This window comes from Macrobrachium rosenbergii, chromosome 29, assembly GCF_040412425.1.
Source record: "Macrobrachium rosenbergii isolate ZJJX-2024 chromosome 29, ASM4041242v1, whole genome shotgun sequence".
Lineage (NCBI taxonomy): Eukaryota > Metazoa > Arthropoda > Malacostraca > Decapoda > Palaemonidae > Macrobrachium > Macrobrachium rosenbergii.
Genome location: NC_089769.1, coordinates 7,725,808 through 7,743,753, shown reverse-complemented (window position 1 = coordinate 7,743,753; position 17,946 = coordinate 7,725,808). Strand labels below are relative to the sequence as shown.

At 36.4% G+C, this 17,946-nt stretch overlaps 1 protein-coding gene across 4 annotated transcripts in view; it reads right to left on the bottom strand.

The window, feature by feature from the left end:
- The window catches only part of Dhc64C (dynein heavy chain, cytoplasmic), an 82,823-nt gene that overhangs the window by 16,068 nt on the left and 48,809 nt on the right, over positions 1–17,946 (bottom strand). For 2 of the 4 annotated variants that reach the window (XM_067130922.1, XM_067130919.1), the window contains 11 exons: positions 16,741–16,887; positions 16,293–16,358; positions 11,209–11,241; positions 7,104–7,339; positions 6,752–6,929; positions 6,002–6,211; positions 5,166–5,389; positions 3,497–4,122; positions 2,944–3,142; positions 2,623–2,766; positions 2,189–2,324 (listed from right to left, as the gene is read on the bottom strand). In XM_067130922.1, coding sequence (XP_066987023.1) covers positions 2,189–2,324; positions 2,623–2,766; positions 2,944–3,142; positions 3,497–4,122; positions 5,166–5,389; positions 6,002–6,211; positions 6,752–6,929; positions 7,104–7,339; positions 11,209–11,241; positions 16,293–16,358; positions 16,741–16,887 — 2,199 coding nt within the window. The remainder of the gene's footprint in view (positions 1–2,188; positions 2,325–2,622; positions 2,767–2,943; positions 3,143–3,496; positions 4,123–5,165; positions 5,390–6,001; positions 6,212–6,751; positions 6,930–7,103; positions 7,340–11,208; positions 11,242–16,292; positions 16,359–16,740; positions 16,888–17,946) is intronic. The other 2 variants (XM_067130923.1, XM_067130921.1) reach the window with 1 other exon arrangement.

The window sequence follows — 17,946 nt, the reverse complement described above, 5'->3', positions numbered from 1 at the left end:
TTCCCAAATCGAAAGCAGATTGTCTTTGGTTGTATGGCCACTAATGAGCATGCATCCAAAAGGATCCTTGGTTACAGGTAGGAAAGGGCTTCACTTTTCATGTACTAGTCCAGGTTATTCCTATTAATGAATCAGCAGTGTTGGAGAGAGAGAGAGAAAAAAAAAAAAAAAAAGTTTCACAATAAAACCATCATTTACATTACCCTGAATTACAATTTAAGTGGGAGGAATAGAAGGTTGGGGCCAAAAACCTGATTGAAGCTCATGGGATTGAGATCAGCAAGGAACTCTTGGAATTGCAAAATAAAATAGATACTGAGCAAAGAGATCCATAAATGGTGGGCTACTAACACTAAAAAGTAAAGAACTTGGTCTAAGGTAGTATTCTGAGAGCTAAAAAAACTGAATGCTGTGCAATGATTCTATCCCTAAAGTCTCTCAGCTCCTAGGTGACATGCCCAAGTCCAAATGAAGACTTATTTGGTACTCCCTGGATGACTTGAAAGGAGGAACATCTTGGGCAACTGCTTGCCAATTTGATCAGTGGAAAACATTCTACTTAGGTGTGGGGAAACATTTTGTCTCCAAAAGATGAATGACACCAAGGTTGATCCTGGCTGTCTAGAGTCGTCTCTTTACAACTGGTCAAGATGACAGTCAATCCTCTAATCTACCACATAAAGGAGAGATACTTTGGAAAAATGTCAAAATCGTCAACCTACCCTGAAAGCAACCAACCAGCTAACATTGTCTTAAAGGATAATGCAATACATGAAGTTCCCAACTCAATAAAGAGAAGCATATTTTCTACAAGAATTGGTGTCATCATCTACTGCAACATCCTGAACACCTCTACACTGGATAATTTGAATTTCCTGGTTCCTAAGAGATCAGCAAGGATGAAGCTGACAAAATTTTTGCCATAAGGAAAATATCTGCTGATGCTTTCAATTTAGTGTAAGAAATCCAGCTCTGCAACGCATGCTTGGTTAGTGATGTGCAAACAGAGTCCTCAGGAAGCTTCCCGGAGTTCTACATCTAACTGATAAAGTCTGGTCTTGCCCAAGGAAGGATGAAATGTAGGATCATAAAACAAACCAGCTAACTACGACCCACTGTACTGGGTTTGAAAAAGCTGAGTAAAATACAGTAATGCAGTTCTGTAGAATCTAGCCATGAGTTCCAGAAGCCTTCCCAAAAATGTCATTGGGTCTAAATAGCAGCCACTTCTAGGTATGTACCCGATACCTCTGTTTAGGCTGAACGTAAACAAATCTATCACTAAGAGACAGACCCTCACGGAGGGTTACAGCTAAATGGTTTCTGCCCAACAGTCAAATGTCTGCTTCAATCCAATAAATTTTGGGGACTTGGGCAGTTGTTTTGGGTCAATGAGCTGTTGTCTTATGTCATTATCCACTATCATATATGGTACTCATCTTTATTATTACATGTATCACGAAACTAGGAAATTTATATTGTGAAGGTTTAGGCTTGAAGAACTAAGGAGGTAGACTACAACAAAATAATAAATTCATGAGCACTGACACCTATGAAGAGCCCTTCCAACAATAAAGAGAGTAACTGACAGATGACTGGTCATACAACTCATATTTGACCACTGTCACAGCCCCCCCAAAAAATTATTAGAAGACAAAAGATTAAACATTCAAACTTCAACATAGTGAGGCAGTCAGAACTTATCAAGAATAGCTCAATGAGGATAGCGTTCAGGTCCCATCTCCCGTACATGAGACAGAGCCTGTCCAGTAGATATGCTTCATCAGAAACTTGATGACATAGCTGAATTAAGACTGACCACCTCAACTGGCCTTTATGTTCCAGCATCAGCCCACTGTCATTCACAAACTAGGACCATGTTTAAATCCACCCTATGTGCCAAGTCACCATATTCCAACTGGTGTGTGTTGGGTAGGAGACCCTGCCCATGTTCCAGGGTCAAAAGTTCACCCCATTGTTGGTCAATTCTGCTGGTTAATTACTTGTCAGCACTATTCAAATATTGTATTTTTAATGGGTTTGCACTAATTTGACTGGTGGTCCAGCCAATTTTAGAAACAATAGATTTCAAAACTAATTCAAAAGAAATAATAACCTGTTTACAACAGAAAATAAGAATATGATGATAGTTCAAGGATTCTGAAAATATTAGTCACATGTAACTTACCTTCAGAGCAATTGCATCAATGTTGTCATTGGTCCACTTCCTTTCATCATCTGTTACCAAACGATCATGGAATAAGCGAAGGGCTTCATGTGCCCACAGCCTGACAAGACCCTCTACGTCCAGTGTCTCAAGGGGCCTTGAACAAACAACGGTGCATTTTACAAATTGTGAAGAATTAAGGATATTTGTGGACCATTCATGCCAGTTTAGCAAAAATATATTTATGCAAACATAGGTAATCTCAGGCTCACCTGTACTAACATTTATTTATAAAAATCATTTGACTACTCAATATTGCATTATTGGGAACTTCATGCTTTTAAAATTCTCACTAAAGAGGATAAGGTACACAATAACTTACAGTTTTGATGACAGGCTAAAAAGTTTCTAAACAAGTGCAGCACTACTCCTAAATATATACAGAAAAATTGTACCTTATTGCTTCACAGATTCCTCGCACCCATCTCGTCATTTCTCTTGGTGAGTACACATAGTGGGGTTGCATGTCTTGTGTGAATCTCTCTTGAGACTGAAGATAAAACTCTACCATGGCATTGGTGAGAGGATCTGCATATGATCTAAAATAAAGAGATAAAAGCTGTATGAATGAAACACCAGAAGACTTAATTTACTGCTTGTACATTACACTGTGCACATATCACTTTTAACATTTCAGTTCATATAACAAATTTTCTAAAAATTATGATTTCTGACAAACATAATTAACGTTACAATATGCACTTTAAAATAATTACCTTAAGGCTGGGATTATGCGAAGCATTGCTCTGTTGAAAGTGCCATAGATCTGCTTAAGTGAAGTTTCACCAGGATAGTCAACATACACAACAGGCACGTGTCGCAGGAAGCGATGTGACAGAGGTTTTCGTCCAGGATCAGTGGGGGGGTTACAAGCACCAACAAACTGGATGCGTTCCAGCTTAACCCAAGCTTGATCTGTGAAGTCAAATTTAATACAAAAATGGTTAAGCTATTAAGAACATGATTGCTAACTTTCTATGTTAATAAAATTATATAAAGGATACTGAAAACTGACAAATCAATCCTTTTCAAACAAATTTCAATTCAACTAAAGTAATTTCTATTGAAAAGAATAAATCCACAATTATCAGTGTATATGAACATTACCACTGCGTCAATGCAGAGTGACTGTGGTACATAAATATTGCATAAGTTTAAAAAATGTTTACCATATAAACAAACATTTTATTTTATTATGTTTAATTAAAATATTGAAAAAAATTTCTTCCTTCAACTACAGTTCCAATTTAAGTAAAAGTGAAAACCTACCTGACACTCTGTAGAATCCGCCGTGTTCAACCATCTGACGAAGGAAACTGATGACTCGCTGAGTGCCGTATCTGTCCATGTCTGGCAAGTTGATTTCATCACAGAAGACAACAAGCCATTTGCCGAGCTGCACTGGAGACAGGATGACTCCGTTGGGGGTCTTTCTGTACTCACAGTAATGGTCAAAGGTCTTGAGTAGCAATTCGGGGGTTGTGGCACTAGAGAAATTGAGCCCGACTACTTCCAAATCAGGCAGAGCCCTAAGAGCTGAGAAGAGTGTCATGGTCTTTCCTGAACCAGGAGGACCGCAAAGTACCAAGGGTTTATGCTCAGCCAGCCATGTGTAGAGTAAAGCCTCGTGTCTGACAGTATCAACAGTGGGCACAACAACATCTGGTGCTGCAACTTTGTGAGTTTCCACCTCCATGCTAGGCACCTTCCCTGACCATAACAGCCACTCTCCGCTGATGGCGACTTCGTAGTCAATGATAGGGTTGTTTGTGCTTGGTGGTAATGGAATCGTGGTGCAATTACGTATGAAGTCTCCCATATCAGTCCTAGCTTTCAACTTGCCATCTCCTGCAAAGCTCCAAAGTAGGGAATGCACAAGACATCTTGGAATGTACCTGGAATATAAGTATATAAACAATAAAGCAATTCTAAAATACAATTATTACATTTACAGCATTAAAACCAGTACTGTCTCAATTCACATTCAAGTTCCTTTGAATAATAATTGAAAATTCCTGATTCTTGCAAATAAAAATGCAGTGTTCCTTTTCCAAACAGTACATTTGTATGTTTATCTGTAGCTCTTTGGTTGTATATGAATTCTCTCTCTTCTTTTGCATAAAGTGAGATTTGGGTATGCTAAGTGAAGTGGTGTCTGTCCTATGCACTTGCTCTTTTCTTTAAAACTTTTACCAGTCATTCTTTTTATGACATATAAGACAGAGGTAAAAAACTCTTAATATTTGCATTGGAAATATAAGGTAACATTCTTCAGATTTTTCCTTGTTAATTTCATAATTTTGTAAATGGATTAGTTAATGACAGTTAGAATCTGGGGGGACTACCCACGGCAAATAGAGAACTCTGCACCTTGGTCAGTGCTTCATGTTAGCTTGACTGTTTGGGGCATTATAAAAAATATACTGTACAAGAATGGCTGACATAGTATCATAGTCACCAGCAGCTACCAAAATTACTACAATGACAATCAGCACATCTAACTGGGAAACTTGTTAATCCAATGAAATTACCGACCTAAGCTCCTTTATTATTTTTCATGTCGTTCATTTTCTCTCTGGCTAACACAACACTATAGATAATCCAATCACAGGTACTTGAGGATTCAATGTATCTACTCCCTTCCAAGTAAACTGTTCTATATAATCTGTAAACATTCTTTTTTTTTTTGCACTTATCCCTTTTCATTTTCTTTTTATATACAGACTAATTTCTAAACACACTATTACCTCATAAAAAATATTAAGATTAGTAATAATCAGTATTCTATATATATATAAAGACTTCACAAATGCACTCTGCCAACATTACTAATGGATAATGGGTTCCTTTTTACAGTACATAAAAAAATTATAACTAAATGTGAAATAAAATACAACAAAATGCATGTAACTGAGAAGAGACAAGAGAAAAAACTGACCTTTCAAGCTGGTCACATTGCATGGGGAAATCTGGATGCGTGGTGTTGTACTGCACGACATTCCTCACAGCCTGATTCAAGAGGGCAAACAGCGATGACAATGCTCGCATGCGCGTGAAGTCCATGATGTGTTCAAGATTTGTTGTAGCATACTCCAGGCATTTCACCACTAAGCCATCAGGAGTTAAGTGGGGTGACAGAATTGATGCAACATCACGCTGAACCTGTAGGAAAAAATTGTGTGAATAGAAAGTTTGTGTGTCTTAATCAAAACTGACATGCAATCTTAACATCAAAGAATTCATAATTACATACAGTGTTCTAAATTCTTGTCATCTTTCAAAGGAAACAAACCTTTAGCATTATTTGAACTATTTACCTGTGGTATTAATCATTCTGCCACTGTTGATAAAACAGTAAATCGTGTAACCTAATTATATAGAAATACAGTATACTCCAACACTTTCACAGGCAAAGAATCATTTATAAGAAACGAATATTCTTAGTAAAATGTTACTTCATTTATGCTTGTTTGATGGTTAAATCACAATTAATTGCAAAGAAGGGAAGGTTTTTCCTCTGGTCAACCATTTATTGTAATGGGAAAAATCAATAACAAAGACTAATTTTTATTAAAAACTACTTTGCAATGTATTGTACTGTAGTGCTACCATGTTGCTGGCCTTGCAACAGAGTTGGCTTAACAAACCCCCTTCTGTCTTACTCAAGAAACTTATTTTTGAAACAGAGTGTTTCAATACACGTGTCAAATTGCAAAAGAACCTGGTCTGTCACCCACCAGATTACCGAGTGCAAGTTACTGCTAAAGAACTTACCCTGAGCGTAGGCGAGATTTCATCGTCATCCTGTTTCTTCTCTGTTTTCTTCATGAACGCTGTGTCTTCTTCAGTTTCCTCCACAGGAATGTTGCTCAAACGCAAAAGGAAGTTTTCAAAGATCATCTCGACAGACAGGACATCCTCTGAGAACCAAACCATACCACAACGAGAGACAGTGGCCAGTGTAGCATACTTGAGATCTTGGACCTACAGGAAAGTAAGTTAACAATGAAGAGAAATTTTTTTTTTCAGCAGTGTAGTCATTATAATGAATGAGGTGTGTTTGATGACTGAAATAATGGTATTTACATTTTTTTTTTTTTGTATTCAAGACACTAGATCAAAATATTTTACCTATGAGGCTAATATTTTGTTAATAATAGTTATTAAAGGCTACAATACCTACATATTATTTAATGATGTTTTCACAAAAATTTTAACTGTGGAATCACATAACTGGCAACAAACCAGCAAACTTTTAAGGGCACTATGAGCATTTAGCTGATGAGCAATACACAGAAACCACAGCATTTTGCTCCTGGTTTATTGATTTTTACTAATGTTAAGACAACTATCAAATTTCAATGACATATCCATTCAATGATATGTGATATATAATACTCCAAATTCCCAAATTCAAGCAAGCAATATCATTCTTGAAATATAAAAAAAATCTTGAACTCCAATCATCACAGTATGTCAGCTATATTCAGTAATAAAAGGGTACTATAAATGTTTCGTAAGTACCTCAAACATAATGCGGACATTGGGAGGGATGGACAACCGTTCTCCATTGGGTAATGTCAACAGCTTATTGTCATCAAGTACTGAATTCAAATTCTCAACCCATTCAGGGTCAACATCACCATCGAAAATGATCCATTGCCTCTTGTTAATCTCACCACGAACGTTGTCGATGATTTTCCTGTAAAAGATCAAATTGCATATTGTATTTTTTTCCTTCTTTTGCAATAAAAGTGACAACTTTACTACCTTGTTTTATTACACACTAAAAAAGTTAATATTGTATATATAATACTGAAAACACAAACTTCGTAAATTCTGTCTACAGAATAAACCAAAAACAATAAATGCACACCTGAGAATGTGTGTGAAAAGGCCATCTGTCCATTCTCTTGTGTTAGGATCAAGGACACCATAGAGTGCTTCTTTACTCATGGCCTTTGGATCAATGACATGGGCCACACCTTCAATACCTTCAAAGCGTTCCAAGGCTTTCAGAAGGACACGCCATGCTGTTGATTTGCCAGAACCACTTGGGCCGACCATCATCAAGCCATGATTGAGGTTGCTGATCTGGTACAGTTGAAGAACCTACAATGACAATAAGACATAACATTAATTACAAGTTACAACAAACCCTGAAAAAAATATTCTCCAGACAATGAAAGTGGCTGAAATATAATTCTTTCAGAACTACTGAAAATATTACACTATAACAGCTGCACATTATAAAGAGGGGTGTTGGTATCTAAATCACATAAAACCACACACTTACACCTGATGTCATCAGTTTTGATATTTTTCCAGTAGCCAAAACTTTATAAGCTACTCTCCCGTGGGTGCCTAAACAATCATTAAATAACGAATACAGTATGTAAAACCATAAAATGCCTGATTAAGGGATACAAAGATAAACATATTGAACATATTTCACAAACCAAAATGCTTTCCGTGAATTGCAGACATTTTCATTGGTGAACAAAAGTAAAATTATTTACAAAAACATGCAGCCTATGCTTTATCCCCACTGCAGTAAAGCACGTCAAATGCATGTTGGCAACTTATTGCATGTGCTATATATTACCAGCAGTTGAAAACAAGTCAATGACCTGAGGAGAATGAACCTTTGGCATATGCTGGAGAATTCTATAAAGCACGGGTCAGAACTACTGATAAGCTGTTGACTTCTATTCAACCTGTGTGTCACGTATGTGTGCAATGAGTCGTCAACGCATGCATTTATGACATGTTTTATTGTAATGTGGATGCACCCTATGAATACACCATTTAAATTTGTAATAACTTCACTGTTTCCAAATTGTACAAGACTGCTTAATCTACATATTTACAGGCTTTACCTGTTGCAGGTAGAGAATCAAAATCTTAACTACTGATGAACCAACATACATAGGCATCAGATACTACTTTGAGGGACAGACAATTAAATACAATCTATCCCAAGCAACCTTTTCTCCTAAAAAGGGAATGAATATACATACCACTTGAAGAATGAAAGTAAGAATAAAGTACCAAAGCTGATGAATGCTGCAATTCAAGGAATAAATGTAGGAAAAGGTGATAGAAACCTCAACAGTTTTGTAAACTGAATGTGCTCCAATGCATCAACAGTAATACATTTTTGTAAGCACTGTATAGTACTCTGGGCCAGAAGGAAATTCCCACATCTGAGTTCAGCTTGGAATAGCAATTCCAATGAGGAAGATGGGTCCTACACAGTTAAAATATATTCTTGTCTAGAAAGCTTCAGTTTTAGAGATATATGGTGGTGTAGGAGGCATCTAAAAGGGAATGCATTTCACTAACTTGAGTCTCACTTCACTGTAGCCTAACAAAGATGTCTGTCAAAACGTTAGGTCCTTTTCAGCCTTAAACATGCCCAAAAGAACTTCTAGACGAGAAAAGCTAGTCACTGTATGAAAAACTACAACTCTGAACAAACACAGAACTGATTCTTGTTCATTCTTACCTGCTACTGACAGTTTGGCACAATTTTTCATGGGATATGATTGGTGTCACATTCTCAGAATGGAAGGGGGCTGTTATGCTTATTCAGATGGTTTAACAAGCAAGAAAGAAATGAAAAAGACTGTATAGTGTGCAGCAGATGCCAAAGGTTGGCCCAACCTGCCTAAGAAGAGATTACTTCAGCAAGCACCAGATACTTTGCAAGATATATCTAATTTGTTTAGTGATGATTACTACTCAAGACCTGCAATGTAGTGTTCAGAATTGTTTACCTGAAGGAGGAGGTTAAGAAACCTATGTAGCTGTATTCATATTGAGAAATGAAAGCAACATGACCTTCCTAAGGAACAATATATACCCTGCATTATAGTTATTGGATTAAAGAATAAACAACTGGTAAGCTCTAATTTCCAAAAAATGGTTTGTGGATTAACTCTTAGCAACCCACGTACAGACAGTACTTTATACTATTGGCCGTGAAAAAAGGGGGATCTTCAAGTTACTAAGCATACCTGCAGGAACCAGCATGAAATGAATATGTTGTTCTCAGCAAGCACTGCCACAAATCTAGATTTACCATGTCTTCAAATAACTGGGGGGAAATTATATGATAGCTAAATACAGTTGAGTATTATATCATTCAAGAATAATGATAGTACGAAATAACCATGAGCGTGGGAAGATACAGTAAGCCACTTCTATCCAACTGCATACATTGCTTTCATGTTGAAGAGAAGAGTCAGAACAACTCTCTTGTGCAGAAGAATGGTAAACTGCAGCACAAGAAAAAATTAAACAAGATTCAAGCTTCACAAGAAAATCTAAATCCTACAGGGAAAAAATGAATGGTGCTGGTCTACATGAGAAAGTTATCCTAAAGTTCATAGAAATAATAATTTGTTGTGCATCACGACTGTCTCATAATCTGATGCAGAAGGAAGGATGCTTCTTATACAAAAAATGTTTTTGGTAGTTCTCTAGGATTTGTTATTTCATAAAGTAATTCAATGAGACAAGTGGGTTGCATTTGTAGACTTTAATGTTTACCGTTAAAAATGACAAAAATGATTTGAAGGTGAATCTGATTCTCTGTGGACTGGTATGGCTTGTTGGAGTAAGAATTAAGGATGAAGGGAAGAATTCATTCTCTTTTTTCCCATCATTCTTTCAAATAAGTATATCTGGAACATTAAATTTTTTTGTACCACTGTTAAGAGATTCAACCCTCTCTGAGAATTAGATTTCCCAGAGATTTATCCTGAATTTTTTGTACTTAGCTCAAGTTTGTATCTAAGTTCCGTTTCTAAACAAAGGCATTTTCTTCAGGTCAAAACTATAAATACAGACTACCACTGGTTCCTAATGAAGACTAGAGAGCAATTAAAACACATTTCACTCAACTATGCTTCCCAGCATTTTATCACCATAGATGGCATCCAAGTAATTCAAGAACAACCAACAGAGAACATTACAACCTGAAAAATGGTACGGAACCTAAATGACAAAGGGAGATTATCAACACAGCCAAATAGATGTCATATAAAACTGATATATGAAATCACAAAATATACTTTTCCACCTACTGGGCATACTGCCTGACAATAAGATACTACAAATCTTCAGAAAATGAACACACGTACAGCCTGGACAGGCAAACATCTATTATACCTTGAACAGAACCCACTGTATGTAAAACATAATGCAAACATACACGGTAAATATGGATACAAATACTATCATTTGTGCATTTCATATAAAATAGTGTGTCCATATATACTGCATATATTTACTTGCATATAAAGGAACTATATATGAATACTGGAAAAATATTTCAAGATAAACATAATGTATAGAGTGCATGTGTGAGAGGTGTACATACATATATAAAAAAAAGAACATCATATTCCATAAATGAACATCAAGCTATTTCATATGGCTGGCAAATATACTTTATATGAAATTTGAGACAGTGGAGACTAGTAAACCTGAAGCTAATCATTACATTTTACTCTAGAAAACACAAAGCAATGACCTTTTGGTACAGAAACAAAGCAGTGTGGAGTGGGGGCTTTAAAGAAAACAAAACTGATAACAACGATTGTATTAATGACTAACTTTCAAAAGGTTTCAGTGTGCGAAAGCAAAAAAAAAAAAAAAAATTGCCTTTAGGGGCATGGGTGGGAAGCAAGCAGTTGGAGGCAATAACTGCTTGGTATGGTTTTCAATGAGTACGGTTTGGTCTCCTTTTGATAAGTACAGTGCACATACAAAAACAGTACAATTTCACTCCTCTCCACTCACGTGATTACAAACAAATGAGAGATCTGTATACGTTTAACTTTCACCAAGTATTTAGATATGGGAGGCGACCATGAGAAAAATAAAATAAGGAGTAAACAAACCATAACCCTTATGTGACCTGTACCAAGAGCTTTCACTGGAATGACACTACTGGCCAGCACAATGACCCTTACCTTCTCACACCAGCCCTCCCCGGGATAAATCCCCTTGGCCAGACATGGGGGCAAAGTTAAAGTTAGATCACAGCTAAACATCAATAAATATTACCATCAGGGTTAGTCATGTACATCCTGTGTATGTTAATCAAATTATATTTAAGTCTTAAAAGTTCAAAAAATACTTCATTTGTAAATTTAACACCTTGCATATATACAATGTCAATTAAGTGCTGCTCTTGCTTAAATTTAAGTCATTTACTGCATGTCAGCCAAATAAATTCTTGAGGAAAACTTTTATAAAAAGACCAGTATTTCATACAAACACATTAATCATGAGTGACCATCATTTACAGTCTGAAATGTTTCAAGACTCAACAGTCTTTTGTCACCCAAACACAAGAACAACAGTCCACGCATGCACCACCTGGAGCAGCCTGGGCTGAGGCAATAAGATGCGAGTGGCTGGGAGGTGGGAACTCTGTACAAAATATGTTTGATGGCTTTGTATAGAAAACTAGCTCAGTGTTACATATAAATTTTATTTCTAACAGCCCCATCAATTTTAAATAGCCCAAATTACAATTTAGGTGTGAAGGCAATTTGAGGAGAGCCTTTGGGGATATAGTGAGCCAAGAACAAAGCTCAGTAACTCCAAGGGTTACTCTGAGTACAAAAACCATGGAGATTGACAATATCTGAAAAGTGGAGATGACACCTTTACACTAATTTACAGTGCAAAATTGAACTGAATTGAATACAAAATTTAGGCCAAAGGCCAAGCACTGGGACCTATGAGGTCATCCAGAGCTGAGATGGAAATTGACAGCAAGAAGGTATGAAAGGTGTAACAGGAGGAAAGCCTCGCAGTTGCACTATGAATCAACTGTTAGGAGAGGGTGGAAAGTAAGATGGAAGAGAATATGAAAAGAGGTACGGTAAAAGGAACAAAAGGGGTTGCAGCTAGTGGCCGAAGGCATGCTGCAGACCCCCTTAAGTAATGCCTACAGTGCACCACATGAGGTGCACTGATGGCACTATCCCCCTGCGGGACAGTACAGGACAGTGAAAATTATTTAAAAATAGCAATACTGTGCTCAAAATAGGGATGATGATTATTAGTATTACTAGGTAGTTTTGCTAAAGGCTGAATTGAATACCTGACTTTTAAAATGATTTTAATAAGTAGCTGGCAAAATGAATAAACTAGCTAGGGAAATATGTACAAAAATGTAACAGCACTGCAGACTGACAAAGATGGTAGGGGGGTCTTACCTCTGGATTCTGGCTGGATCTTGGTGGCATATTTGTGGACTGTCATCCTCCTACTGTCTGGCAGACAAAAGACTGTTGAGCCTGGCATCATTCCAGGCCATGAATGTGTGCTATTTATGATTGATGGGATTGTGATGAACTAAACAAAAAAACACTATTCTCATGGGTAATAAGAGTTTTATGCTATTCTGTTATTATAAAATACACTATTAAACTCCTAACTCCTTCAGAAATGAGAAAATTAGAGGACAGTGCCACAGGCCTCGACACATGTGCCCCTCAAAAATCAATGTCATTGCAAATCTTTTCCCTATGTACAAGTTCAAAATTTCTAGACCAAAAGAGGATGAAGAGGAGAGAGTATTATTCAAAATTCTACAGTTTGTGCACTTTTAACAACACATATTTCAAACCCTTTCTAGTTATAACATGTCTTTAAATCTTCACACATATGCATTCTATACTACTACATATAAAAAGTCAATATACTTTTGACAAAAATCTGTGATCAAATTGTACACAATTCAAAATGAGGAGGATTCTGTTTCTATCAGATTATCTAGTAAACAGATTACTTATATTAAGATTTTACAATATAAATCATGAGCCACACTTTAAATGATCAAAATTGAAAATGGATGACCCTAACTCTAAAACCTAACTAATGACAGAGATGCACCACAACAAAAGCCAACAGCAAATTTCACCTATAATTACAACATACAAGTGTTATTAAAACAGAACTGCTCTTTGATCCTAAAATGCTAGATTGGTAATAATGCTCTGCCACCACCAGCCAAAGGATTCAGGATTTAGGCAACACAATGGAATGCCAGAAAGTTTCAAGGTCTTTAAAATACTTGTCAACTGTAATAAATTTAATATCTTTAAAGTACAAATGCTTCTACAAACCCAATAACCATAAATAACCTTACTCCATGTGATATGGACCTAGTCACACCAATCTGAAAGATCTAGGACGAAGATCACTCATCTGTGCATGCTAGAGGTGGCTAACCTCCATCTAGAGAAGGGGAAGGGAGAGAAGCATTGAAAAATTATGATTATGGCCTTGTAGCAAACTTACTTTACTGTTTGTTCTTATGAGTTCGTTAACCATATCTAATCTAGTCTGAACCACAATTTAGGAGGGAAGAAGAAGCAGAGGCAGTTCTGAAAATAACAAAAGGCCCCAAATCAATAAGAGCTGCAATAAGTCAAATGGGGAAATGATGGTGGAGCCAGCTACAACCTCCAAAATCATGCGAGCTTCTGTAAGTAATTGAGTGGTAGCATAAGACACCCCAAACACAAGAGGCATAAAGAAGGATAGTGCAGGAATCAAAATGAGCCACAGAATGAGGGATAAATCATGAATGACCCAGATCATCCCAACCAATGAAGACATCAAGATTTATGGGTCCTGTCTCAGACAAAAGGTTTTGAAAAAATATTTTGGCAATCCAAGTGCTTGCTCTAAGAATACCACAGCTCCAGATCATTCTTATAAGTCAAGGAAGACAACCTGAATTTGGATAATTCTTCCCAAAAAACATCCAAACACCTGTGAAAAAACCTGCTGAAGTCAACAGAATTCTTAACTGGACAATTCTAGTGACTCATGTGACATGCAAGACAAAGGAAGAAAGCTGAAACCATTCTCTACACTAGCAGTACAATGTGAGGGCTCTCACTGGGCACACAAGACTGTCCTCTAGAGAGCATGAAGGCAGGGCAGAGCCAGCAAATATGTCAAACTGGGAGGTACATTTGCTAATACTAAAAGTTTTGGCCATATACTCTGAGACTAAGAAAAGATTCACTGAGAAACAACAACTGAAATAGGGAATAGATCTCACTGACACACATAAGAATTAAGGGCAATCAGGAATCAGCCCTAAGGATAAAATTCAGAATATTTAACAGAAGCCTACAGAATCAACCAATTAATATTATAAAATTGAACATTTTTTGTTTGTAAGTCTAATCCATGCTAAAGGGAGACTGTAGAGGGGGAAGCAAGCAAGCTTCTATTCCTCAAATATGTGATGAAGTTGGCTATCAGGGAATGGAGGCCTCTAGCTCACACGAAGCCTGTTTATTACACCAACTGATGAATCTGGCCTATGTTTCCTGGTAAAGGGCAACATCAAATGACCTGTAAGGGTTGGTAGTAGCTGTTACAGACATAAAAAATGTCACTCACAGATTTTGCTTGATAATCTCCTAGTAAAAATGAATTTACTCAAGAATGTGAAGCCGGCTGAATTGGGACAGCTTCAGAAGACACCTCCAAATCCTCAACAAAGAGATCAGGAGTCATGGGGTCAGACACAAGCAGGGAGCAAAGCTCAGTTACACAAAGCAAGCCAGTGGTATGCATAACAGCAAGTCTGACTTACACTAAGTCAAACAGAGAATAGAAAAAGGCCACTGTCTTGCAGATTGTAGAACAACCTTGTGCATAGGCATCTGGGCTTTCTCTTTCAAGATCTTTCAATTGGGTGTGACTGGGTTCATTTCACATAGGGCAAGCCTACTTATGATTAAGGGGTTTGTATGGACAAACAGGTGATAAAAACTACAAAACTAGCATGATGCAAAGCAAGCACATAATCCATCACCTTCCTGAAACCTGACATGACTGAGATAAATAAAAGTCATGTATCATTAACAAATCATGCTTCATGAACTGGCCATAAACAAACCTGGATAATGTTCTTGTAATCTTATTTCAGAAAATAGAATTCGGATAACAAGTGTAGGGCAAAGTAACACTTACCTGGGGCATTCTTTTAAAAATAACCTTATTACCCTTCATATATTTTACATCTTTGTAAAATAACCTTACTACCCTTCATATATTTTACATCTTGTAATTACTGAAGATGTGGGAGGAATCCAGGAATTTTATTCCCAATTATGAATCTGAAATTGATTTTTAACAGAACTACAAACGCCAAAAGAGTTTAACGCTGATCTAATCCTAACGTTCCAGCACAGCTTATTTAAATAGAAACTGAACTTGCAAAACTTATCTACTACCTTAATACAAATGTTAATTGGTTAACTGCAATAATTATGCTTTCTTTAAATGCAATCTTTTCCATGGACAATCAGCTCTGCTTAACATAATTATCATCACAACCAATTTAAAATAAAATCATTATTACTTAAAAAATTACCCTATTCTATTTCTCGTGATGGAATGAGGCATGAGATTCTAGTTCAACAACCTATATAAACATTTAGTGGAGACAATTAACAGGTGTTTCTTGTAAACAAAATGAACTGTGGACTTTGAAAGTCTAGAGGACAACATGTCTCCAAACAGGAAGCACAGTCTGGACCTTGTTAAATCTAGTCTAGAAATAAAGCATAAGTTAAGGGAAGCCAAAATATAACGACAAATAATGAACCACATAAGGATACAAAAATTTCCATACTGACTAATTCCACAGTCTGACAAATAATCTGATTTTCCTGATAGTTAAAGAGCGACACCTTGAGCAACAGGGTGAAGATAACTCACACAAAGCATCTAAACACAGAAAAAAAAAAAAATAAAATAACTTATGTATAACATAACTCTCTGACCTGTTCTAAAAAAAAAAAAAAAAAAAAAAAAAAAAAACATTCAAGCAGAATGGCTAGAACAGCTATTGTTGAAAAGTGTGTTCACAAAACACAATGTAAACAGAAGAAATTTTGGGGTGGAACAAAACAGACAAAATAAATAGGCAATACTGAAACTCACTAGGTGACAAACACTGGAGAAAATAAAGAAAGGACCATAAAAGACCTAGATTTCTGGTAGAGTGGCTTACCTTCTCCATCCAGTGTGCTCCTTGCTCCTCGCCTTCCCCACAAACGAGGAATTGTTCTTTACACACCTGCCACAAAACAGTGATTACTCAATTACTTCAAATAAGTGCTCTTCATAAATTCTATGCAGTGCAAGAAATGATTTTATGTACTTAAAACATTCTCTTTTCACCCTTTTTAAAATATCTATCCTTTTAATTTCTTTGGTAATTTCATAATCCAAAGACCATGATAAAAAAAAAAACTAACATTTTGCATTAAATATAGAAATTTTTGAAATGGCTACTATTAAAATCAAGTTAGAACAGACAAATGCCAATTTAACAAGGATATTTGTAAAGACATCCCATCTAAATATAAAAAGTGGAAACTAACCAATGTTACACAGCCAAGAGCTGCTTGCTTGAATTGCAACAAAATTAAGTTGAATAAAATACATGCGACACAAACCTTCCTGATTTCCTCTTTCAGACCTGTCATCTGGGCACGAGTGTACTCAATGCCAGGGAACACATCAGACAGCAATGAGAAGAGCAGAGGGATATCTTCTGCCACAAGCTTGGGCACCATTGTCTCGCAGACACTCTGTATGAGAATCTGAGGGAAACAAAAAATGAATAAGTAAATAACTTACCAGCAATATCATAATAAGACATTTAGAGCAACATATGTTTAGTTCAACATAACTGAAAATATATTTAACACACTAGTTAAATGGCAATTTTCTGAAAAGGCCACTAAAATTATTCATAGTATATCTGTGCATAAAAGAAAGAAAAGAAAGATTTTTAAGCTAGTCAGATAGACAGGTACTTATTTGTCTGTTAAGTTTCTTTGTGCATTATGTAAGTACAAGTGACTATGATGCTCTTTAATGTTGTAATGATGATTTTGTTGTAATATATATCTGAATGGCTTTCAACAACATGACTGTACCAGTAATTACTGTTTTGAGGAGAGAGGGAAAGGAATATTTTTTAGGCATGTTAAACAAATGTTCTTGTGACTGTTTGAGTATGTTAGTCTTGTACAAATCAGTAGTTTATGTAACATAAAGCATTTTTACACTGTAGTGAGAAATTTCTTATAAACCATACTCCAGAAAAAAACAATAATGCTGTGAGAGAGAGAGAGAGAGAGAGAGAGAGAGAGAGAGAGAGAGAGAGAGAGAGAGAGAGAGAGAGAGAGAGAGAGAGAGAGAGAGAGAGAGAGAGGGGGCTTGTGCTAGTCACCATTAGGTAAAGGCCATTACAGTGATTCAGGAATATGCATATGTCACAGGAAGACCTCCTAACATGCCTAAATATATGGGTGTTACCATTCCTTCTCCTTTAGATTAATATTTGAATATAAATAGGTAAGAAGCTCCATGCTAAGTTACTGTGGAAAGGAATACTGAGGCTAGGTAAATGAGATTTACTTCAAATTTTTCCTGAATATGCTCCCAAAAACTGGCATGTCCTATGTACCCACAAATGCAATATTTTTATTTCTATTGACACACACTACATCACAGATGTATTGTTCACATGAAATTACCTTGGCATGACAGGAGTCAAGCCTAAAGTTGCCAAGCATTTATTGTACAAATGTACTGGGCTGTTGATGAAATGCAACTGAACAGCATATTTAACAGAAGAAATGTAAGAGCAATTT